Source organism: Phalaenopsis equestris, unplaced genomic scaffold (genome assembly GCF_001263595.1).
Source record: "Phalaenopsis equestris unplaced genomic scaffold, ASM126359v1 Scaffold000002, whole genome shotgun sequence".
Classification (NCBI taxonomy): Eukaryota; Viridiplantae; Streptophyta; class Magnoliopsida; order Asparagales; family Orchidaceae; genus Phalaenopsis; species Phalaenopsis equestris.
In genome coordinates, this window is record NW_018164444.1 from 77,738,713 (window position 1) to 77,749,259 (window position 10,547).

General features: G+C 35.6%; 1 protein-coding gene across 1 annotated transcript in view; it reads left to right on the plus strand.

The window, feature by feature from the left end:
• Positions 1 to 5,239, plus strand: part of LOC110018307 (dihydroneopterin aldolase 2-like) — a 6,094-nt gene extending 855 nt beyond the window's left edge. The window contains exons 2-3 of the mRNA XM_020715585.1: positions 1,515 to 1,719; positions 4,814 to 5,239. Coding sequence (XP_020571244.1) covers positions 1,523 to 1,719; positions 4,814 to 5,015 — 399 coding nt within the window. The 5' untranslated portion in view covers positions 1,515 to 1,522 and the 3' untranslated portion in view covers positions 5,016 to 5,239. The remainder of the gene's footprint in view (positions 1 to 1,514; positions 1,720 to 4,813) is intronic.
• The last annotated feature ends 5,308 nt before the right edge of the window (positions 5,240 to 10,547 follow it).

Here is a 10,547-nt window from a genome sequence, read left to right on the forward strand (position 1 = left end):
ATATCACTATTTTAACTTTTAAAAGTGAAACCTTGTATAAAGTTTTAAATAAAATGCATAGGTGAGATGAAACATATGTAAAAATTGAAGTTTTGGTGTTAGCTAAGTAAATAAAGAAGAATTGAGTGATGTGCATGTAAATCTTCCATATTTTTTTAAGTCGCCGTGATATTAACTAATCGTATATTTAGGAGTGTCTCTTTTTTTATCACTTAATTTTAACTTCAAAAGTAGTATTCTTATCTTATTCTTGTGATGGTTCCAAGATATTTGAATCGCTTGCACTTGATCTTCTATCAATATTGATTAATAATTAGCATTTTCACACCCCTTAATACTGCATATCATGTAATCATTCTTTGCTCTATTAATCCTCATCATTTATTTCAATGAATATTTGACTTAGTAGAACTATATCACATGTAAATAGCATACACTAAGACTCCTCAACTTTTCAAAAATCCTTTTTAACCATCTCCAAAAAATATGAATCTTTTTTAACCATAAGGATTCTATTAATCAACATATCATCTAGCACGCATCAAGAATAAAATAAAAACCCGTCTAAACTGAAGTTACAACAAATATGCAGAGAAAAATGATTAAAATACCAAAGTTTTGCGAGGCTATTGATGAAGAGGAACTGTAATCCAAATTCTTATTTTGATGCAAAATCAAAATTTTCTGAGATATACATCTTACGCAAAGTTACTCAATTCCTAGTTAGAAAAGATGCAGATAAACCTGAGAACTTACAAATGGTGAAAAGCCTTGAACCTATTAAAAATTTAGAGAGAGACAGAGAGGGAGAATCAATTTTATAGGCTGATGTCTTACTTTGATAAGCAGTCAAACATAGGACGTCAACTTTTAACCCAAAAAAAAAATTGCAGATGCATCTTACGCAAAGTTACTCAATTCCTAGTTAGAAAAGATGCAGATAAACCTGAGAACTTACAAATGGTGAAAAGCCTTGAACCTATTAAAAATTTAGAGAAAGACAGAGAGGGAGAATCAATTTTATAGGCTGATGTCTTACTTTGATAAGCAGTCAAACATAGGACGTCAACTTTTAACCAAAAAAAAAAAATTGCAGATGCATGTTGGGAAATTACCAATTCTTCATAATTGTTTATTATATAATTTTATTCTGTATTCAGTAAAGAAAACACAAATTCATTAATTATTTTTGAAATATATGTCTAGTTTTAGTTAAAATTGAATTCTTATAGGTCAAATTGTGACTATAGAATTTTTAAAATATTTGCACAATATTTTTAATATTAAAAATAAACTTAAATTTTCATATTTTTGAAAGGATATAGAGGCGGAAAAGAGAGAGATAGTTTACGCAAACACATTTTAAGTTCATTTTGAAATACCAAACCATCCATGATGTCCTTGAATGAAAAATTCTTATATATTCTCTTTGCTATCGTTGGATGGATGTTAAAAGTATAAAAAGGCCTTTGCATGCTGATTTGATATTCATTTACAATGATATGTTGCTACAGGTATATATATGGATGACTGCAATTTAAAATATCAAGATAAACTTATTTTACGGGGTTTGCAATTTTATGGATTTCATGGAGTGCATCCTGAGGAAAAGGAGCAAGGTCAAAAGTTCTTGGTAGATATTGATGCCTGGTTAGATTTAAGAATTGCTGGTGAAACTGATGATATAATAAATACTGTAAGCTACACTGACATTTACAGGTAATGTTCATAACTTTTTTTAGGGGCATTTACCTACATACCATCCAATTTTTATATATTTACATATCTAACACCTGAATTTTTCCTTTTTACAATTATAACTCCCAAATCTTTCATATCAAATCAAAGTACCACTATTTTAACTTCTAAAAAGTGAAATGCACCATTTCATGTATAGGTAAGGTGTCATATATGTAAAAATTGAAGTTCAGGTGTTAGATATGTAAATACATAAGAATTGAGTGTTATGTATGTATATCTTCCCATTTTTTTAATGATATTATTACTTTAATGTTGAACGTGAGACATAAATATTTTTGTTGAAATAGTCTAGCACGAAAGATGAATAACATGTTGGTTTGTTTGGGTTTTTAACAGTCCTAAGTATCAATACACTTAAGCTATTGTATTACCTGACAATGCTGCAATCATGTCTTCTAATAATCTTTTAATTACTTATTATATCCAATTGGTAAGTAGTACCCTGTCTATTTGATTTATGAAATCTCATTTTCCATTCATCATTTTGAGTGTTGCTTGAAAAGCTAAATTTATTGTTCACAATTGTTTCCTTTAATTTCTATCTTGGTCCTCTCATTTTCTTCCATAGTTATTGGACATTAATTTTATCTACTCATTCGATGGGTGTGTTTTCTATCGTTCATTATGAATATTCAAACTATTTAAGCTTATTTTTAAATAGATGCCTAATCATCTACTTTTTTTTGCTCCAATTTATTTTCAATAGGTGCTGCTCTTCAATATCATTTCTTTATCTATTATTCATAATTTGATTCACTTTTATCTTAAAATTCTCTTTTGTTCTCACACTAAGCTTTTGTTTTGGTGACGCCTTTGTCACTCAACTCTCGAATTCATGCAACATAGTCTGGTTGTTGCAGTGTTTTATATGTGTTTGGTATTCACATACATACCGCCCAATTCTTGTTTATTTGCATATCTAACACCTAAACTTTGATTATTATATTTCTACCACCCAAGACTTTCATATAACATGTACAATATCACTATTTTAACTTTTAAAAGTGAAATACACCTTTTCATGCATAGGTGAGATGACATATATGTAAAAATTGAAGTTTAGGTGTTAGATAAGTAAATGCAGACGAATTGAGTGACATGCATGTAAATCTTCCATATTTCTTAAGTCGTCGTGATATTAACTTACCGTATTTTGCCGAGGAGCGCCTCTTTTTTTATCACTTAATTTTAACTTCAAAAGTTGTATTCTCATCGTATTCTATTTGAATCGCTTGCACTTGATCTTCTATCAATATTGATTGATTATTATTGATTAATAATTAGCATTTTCACACCCCTTAATACTGCATATCATGTAATCATTCTTTGCTCTATTAATCCTCATCATTTATTTCAATGTTTTTCATTTATTTTGCTGAATATTTGACTTATTAGAACTATATCATATGTAAATAGCATGCGCTATGACGCCCCAACTTTTTATAAATCCTTTTTAACCATCTACAAAAAATATGAATTTAATATTGATTCTTGATGCGTGCTAGAAGATGCGTGGAGATACAGTAATGAGTTATTGTCTTAACATTACACGAAGATTCAACGCACACTCAGATAAAAGAAAACAATCAATAGAGACACCAAAAGTTTTTTACGTGGAAAACCCGTAAAGTGAAAAAATCACGAGATCCGACCCAGTTGTAAAAATTCACTATAAGTTGATTACAGAGACCCTTTGTCCCACACTTGGAAAAGAGTTACAAAGTCTTTCGAATTATGTTGACGTGTAAATGAACTTGTTGCAAGAAACGGACGCCGATCGATAGTGATCGGCGACGGGGATCGGAGATGGTTGATGGCGATCGACGGTGGTCAACAACGATCATCGGTGGTCCACGGTGACATGAGTGATGCTAGACTTTGAGCTCATTTTCAAAGCTTCAGGCCCTTCTTCAATTCTCAAGATCTCTTCCCTATTCATGATTGGACTGTCCGAAGAGATTCTCTCAATCAAACATCATTTGATGGTCTTTTGCGTGCCTTAATGATGTCTGAATTGCACGATCTTAGACTCGTTGGATTTGTTTTGTCGATACACTTAATTTTGACTACAAACTCGTTGGATTCAGTATCTATTTGATCTTTCAAATATTTTTGGAAAATTTTCAAACATGGTTTAAGGACTTGATCTGAGCTGGAATTGATTCAGATTGGACCAATTTAGGTATCATTAAATCCGTCTCGTTGAGCCGGTTAGTTTGACTTTAAGTTTGCTGAAATAAGAGCTCTGGATGAGCCTTAATCTAAATTTGAATATTTTTTGCTCAAAATATACTCTCGAGATGGAGATTCTTTGGAGGCCTATTAATTCTTAATTAAATCTTGTTGTGGATGAGAATCTTTTTGGTCAATTAACAACCTGTACTATTAGAACTTTTTTATCAGCCATTACAAATTTTATCCTTTTTAAACAATTATTTCACTTGTTAAAACAATTATATTCAAATAACATACATCATATCTCATTTTAATGTTCCTTTTAAGCATCTCCTTAACCAATGAAAATGATATTTACTAAATATTGGTTTTCGATATAATCATATTATATTTGGGAATCTTTTTGTTCAAATCCATAACTACTAGTATTAGTTTCTTGCACTTATTTCTAATGGTCTCAACATATATTTTCACAAACTTTGTTTCCTTATTGTGCCCCAATTCAATCATTTGTCTTTTAATGGTCAAACAAAATAATATGATTTTTTTTTTCTTTGTTCTATATTATTTTCTTCTTGTGTAGTACAGAAATAATCCTTTTTTCTCCATTGTTCTTTCTGAGAACATCATTGAATGACCCATAAATTTGATTCCCCACAATTACCACAGTTCTAGAGATCCAATATGAAATCTCTAAATTTTAGCAAGACTATCAAAAACCCAAAGTCTGTCATTCATACCAATTAGTTGCATCTTGTTTAACAAATGTTAGTGAAACTGAATTTTGCATTTACATTAGTGAATTAAATAAAAGAATTTGTAAGTAAAACTAGCAAAAGTTTCACACAGCCATAACATTTGCGTTTCTGAGCCGCAGAATAGCCAAGGAGATCATGGAGGGTCCAAGTCAGAATCTACTGGAGTCAGTGGCTCACCTGATGGCCAACACAACCCTGCTTAAATACCCTCAGATACATGCTGTAAGAGTGAAGGTTGGTAAACCTGATCTTTTACTTCACGGCCCCATTGATTATTTGGGTGTTGAAATACTTAGAAGCAGATTTAACAATGAAAAATAAGTAAGAAGAGCTCAAATGTGAAAAAATATTGCGTCCGGAGTCCCGGAAGCAGAGCTTTGTCCGGACAATGGACATGATACAGCGCAGCGGAGCGGGAGCTCAGACCTCCGCGGGACGCAATATTTTCTCCTCAAATGTAATGTTCTTATTTTTGTTCTGAACAAACTGTTTATATGTGTCTCTTATTTGAGATCAAGTGCTTGAAATGATGAAAATTTGAATTTAATATTTCATTTTGTAAATGAAAATACTTACTCTTTCATTTGATATGATGAAATTTGAATTTGAATTTAACAATTAATGCATTGTTAGTGTTTTTTGGTATTCTTTTTTATTGTCTATTCTGCAGAATTAGAAAAGGCTTGATTTCTTCTATTCCATCATATTCTGTCTTTGATGCCTTATAACACTGTGGCCAGAAGTTATGTATAAAACGACACTAAGCAGGTGTTAAAAAAGGAAGATTTACATACATACCACTTAATTCCTATGTATTTACATATTTAACACCCAAACTTCAATTTTAACATACATACCAACTTACCTATGCATAACAAGGTATTATTTCACTTTTTTGAAGCTAAAATGTAGGTGATATAAATGTTAAAAAGCAAAATTTCCCCAAAGCAAAGATCTGATTTTGGTGCTAAGGCTCTAGAGAAGGGAACACTCAAATTCGTAGGAGAGGAAAGTTTCCCCAGAGATGTGAGGAAACTTTCGTCGTCGCCTTGTCAGAATGTCATTGGAGATGAAGAAGAAGAACAGATTTCTTCTCCCAAGTGATCAAGAAGCTCTCCTCATCGGAGAGAATGAGAAGTAGTTCCCCAAAGAAGTGAGGAAGCTTTCCTCATTGTCTCGTCAAGGTGCTACCGGAAACGAAAGAGATGACCGGAGAAAAGGAAGAAAATATGGAGAAAAGGGATGAAAATGGCTCCCCTGAACTTCTCTTGAAGGAAGAAGAAGAAACCTCACCAAAAATCTCCTTGGAAGCTCCTTGAATCCTCCTCTTGCTCTTAGCTTTTCTCTTCACCAAATGGTTGCCGATCAGCACAAATGAGCCTTCTCTCCTGGTTCAACTTTCTCAAAGGGTCCACCTAAAGGATTTAAACCACCTTCCCCATTTAGAATGGTCCCAAAATGCTTTCTGTGCCATTTTAGGGTGGATAACAAGGCAAAAGGAGAGGACCAATAGCCTTGGCCGCCATATTGGCGGGAGCACAAGGTCCGGAGGGGTGAGGTTCGAATTCGTGAAACGGGTCACGGTGGCATGGCACCACTATTCAAGGTGTCGCGGATTTGGGTCTGACGTGGTTACGCCCGATGTAATTATGTCGAGCACTCTGTTTGGCGGCGTGGCTACATCGCGCTCAGGCGTGGTCATGCTGCCCAAAAGATCTGGGCCCCCCTTTAGATTTGGTTATAGTCACACCCATCTTGCGACGTAATTACACAGTATGTTTTTTTTGGCCAAAGCAGTCAGACTACCTTCAGGCATGGTCATGCCGACTGTAGCTCATCTGGGCTCTTTTTGGAGGACTTGGCATGGCTATACCCAATTTAGGCACGGTCACGTCGTAGGTTAGGCATGGCCACACTTGAATCAAGCGCGGTCACACCGGATCCCAGAAAACTTAGGCCTCCTGAAAAGCTCGCTGGACCTCGTGGGACCTGTAGAGGATCAAATATTAGCAGTTACTATTTTGGGACCTCCGTAGGGGCTGCGAACGTGTCTCAAACGAGCTCAAGAAGATAAACTGTGCACGTGTCGCTGAGCACGCAGCTTCAATCAAAAATTTGTTTGTCTGGAGCTTAAGTTTAAGGAATGAACATGTATGGGGCAGCTTTATGGTTTTCTTTAGGTCCAACTTTATGGTCGATGATGTAGGAACCATTCCAGTTCTGATGCAACTTTCTCACTGTTTCCCTCTTCTCGCGGGGTCAGCTTTTTTCAATACTAGGTCTCCGAGAGTGAACGTTACTTTGTGAATGTTCTTATTGAAGTAGCCGACTGTCCTCTACTTGATTTTTTCTTGCCATAGAGCTAGTTGGTTCAGTTCTCCTCTGTTAGGTTCTAAGCAAGCATTATTCCTTTGTTGTATGTTTCACTCCATTCCTCCAAGTTCTCTTCGTTGAAGACCGAAGTGGCGAGCACCCTCTTACTATAGCTGTTGCATTCACCAACAACAAATTTCCATCCCATAAGAAAGCATGAACAAGGTTTGACTTGTGGATGAAGATGACGTTGTTCAAATTGCTCATATCAAGGGGATCTGATCTGTTCATTTGGCCCTCACTCCTACTTTCTTCCTTAGGAGGTTTAGGATGACTTTGTTGGCGGCTTCTGCCTGCCTGTTAATTCAGTGATGATGCACAGAGGCGAACTTGAGATTGACTCCCAAGGTCTTGCAGAAATCACAAGCTTTTTTATCAGTGAATTGCATTATGTTACTGTAATAATAACTAGCGGTAATCCATATCTAAATGGGCATCATCGTCCACTTGATCCTTAGATTTCACTTGTCAATCCAAGTGAAACCACCGGAGCAAATAGCGTGGTCTCACCAAACCTCATATTTCGTAAGATTTTGGTGCTAAGGCTCGAGAGAAGGGAACACTCAGATTCATAGAAGGGGAAACTTTCCCCAAAGATGTGAGGAAACTTTTGTCATCGCCTTGTCGGAATGCCATTGGAGATGAAGAAGAAGAACATACTTCTTCTCCCAAGTGATGAAGCAGCTCTCCTCATCGGAGAGAATGAGAAGTAGCTGGAGTTACCCTTCCCCAAAGAAGTGAGGAAGCTTTCCTCATTGTCTCGTCAGGGTGCTACCGGAAACGAAAGAGATGACCAGAGAAATGGAAGAAAATATGGAGAAAAGGGATGAAAATGGCTCCCCTGAACTTCTCTTGAAGGAAGAAGAAGAAACCTCACCAAAAATCTCCTTGGAAGCTCCTTGAATCCTCCTCTTGCTCTTAGCTTTTCTCTTCACCAAATGGTTGCCGATCAGCACAAATGAGCCTTCTCTCCTGGTTCAACTTTCTCAAAGGGTCCACCTAAAGGATTTAAACCACCTTCCCCATTTAGAATGGTCCCAAAATGCTTTCTGTGCCATTTTAGGGTGGATAACAAGGCAAAAGGAGGAGGACCAATAGCCTTGGCCACCATATTGGCGGGAAACCAAGGTCCGGACCTCCGAATTCGTGAAACGGGTCACGATGGCATGGTCACGCACCACTATTCAAGGTGTCGTGGATTTGGGTCTGATGTGGGTACGCCCGATGTAATTATGTCGGGCACTCTATTTGGCGGCGTGGTTACATCACCATCAGACGTGGTCATGCTGCCTAAAGGACCTGGGCCCCTCTTCAGATTTGGTTATAATCACACCCATATTGCGACGTAATTACGCTGTATGTTTTTTTTTTTTTTTTTCCAAAACGGTCTCAACTACTTCAGGGACTGGTGCCGACTGTAGCTCATTTGGGCTCTTTTTGGAGGTCTTGGCATGGCTATACCCAATTTAGGCATGGTCACGTCGTAGGTTAGGCATGGCCACACTTGAATCAAGCGTGGTCACACCGGATCCCAGAAAACTTGGGCCTCCTAAAAAGCTTGCTAATGGGGTTTTGGACCTCATGGGACCTGTAAAGGATCAAATATTAGCAGTTACTATTTTGGGACCTTTGTAGGGGCTGCGAACGTGTCTCAAACAAGCTCAAGAAGATAAACTGTGCATGTGTCGCTGAGCACGACAGCTTCGATCGTAAAATTCGTTTGTCTGGACCTCAAGTTTAAGGAATGAACACGTATGGGGCAGCCTCATCAATGGTCTATGTCACAGGAATATTTGTACCAGCCAGCTACAGCCCCGTGCCACAGGAATGAATGTTAATGCAGCGGATACCAGAGGCGATGCTGGTCTGACCACGATTGATTCGAAGCACAACTATAATGGTGTAGAACCCAACTATTGTGTTGTGCTGCTCTACCTCATGTACTGGAAAAGAGATTTAATAGAAAAGGAGAATTACACGATGATATACAAACTATCGACTTCTAACAAGTTGACTCGCTCAAGCTCGACTCGTTTGCTCCCCTAACTATTACTACAACTCCCAACTACAAGCTTGGTGGCTAACTGACTCTATTGTAGCCCCCAACTGCGATCTATATGAGCAATTATTACTACAGCTTCCAACTACGGGTTTCGTGGCCAAATAATGCTATTGCAGCCCCTAACTATGACCTATATGACCAACTATTATTACAATCTCCAAATACGGTCTCAGTGGCTAACTAATGCCAATGCAATGCCAACTACATCCTCTATGACCAACTAACACTTTACAGTCACCAACTATGGTCTGTATGACCAACACACGATATTACAGTCACTAACTATGATTTATGTAGCCAACTACTACTGTTGCAGCTTTCATTCACAGCTTCTACAACCAAATGATATTTTTGCAATCACCAATTGTAGCTTCTATGACCAACTTAAGATTTTGCAAATTTCAACAACGATATTTGTTGCGAACCAATCCATGTGCAACAACCAAGTATGGCCTTTGTGACGAACTATTGCTGTTACAACTTCCAACTGAAGTCACCATGACAAACTATTATTATTATAGCTAAGAACTACATTTGTTGTAGTCCAATTACAACTATTATGACTGACCTACTACCATACATCTATAATTATCAGTTTTATAATTCCATCTTATATAATTCAGGAGAAGAGTGGACCTGCATACTTACAATTACATAGTGGATCACTTTTATTGAGCTAGACCCCGTGATATTTTTTTTTTACAGGGCTACATAGTGGATTACTTTAACTGAGCTAAACCCCATGATATTTTAAAATTTCTTCGACCTCCAAATTTCCTACACTCTTAAATTGAGAGGATTTTTATTAATTTATTTAAAATTTCAGCTTTTTTTTTTTTGTTTAGGGTGTGCTTGCCCCAAGTAAGAAAACACTTATTTTGCTTATGGAAATGTAAAGCGAGGTCTGTTAAAAAGAATAAATTTATAAAATATAAATTTTTAAAATTAAAAAAGAGGGAGAATTTATATAAATGTCATACAATTTATATATATTTATATATCTAATTTTCTACTCTTCATATTTACTTTTTTTTTTAAAAAAATCTTAATAGTTACTTATATAACACTCAATATTTAATTAAATTACATAAAAAATATCATTAATATTTATTATTAATATTTGAAATCTACATTTTCTTCCATATATTTTGATGTGATTGAGCTATTAAAGCATTATATAAGTGAATCTAATAATTTAGATATTAAATGGTAAATACATCAAAATAATTCGTAAGATGCAAATTTTATACGGATTATATTTCAAATATGAATATTTGGCTACTTTTTGGAATTTTATCAATTAAATTAATTAACAATCACATATTTTTTTTCTAATTTGAATAAAATAAAGAGAAATTTACATACATAACATGTAATTCTTAGGCATTCTCATACATAACACCTAACATTTAGGGGTG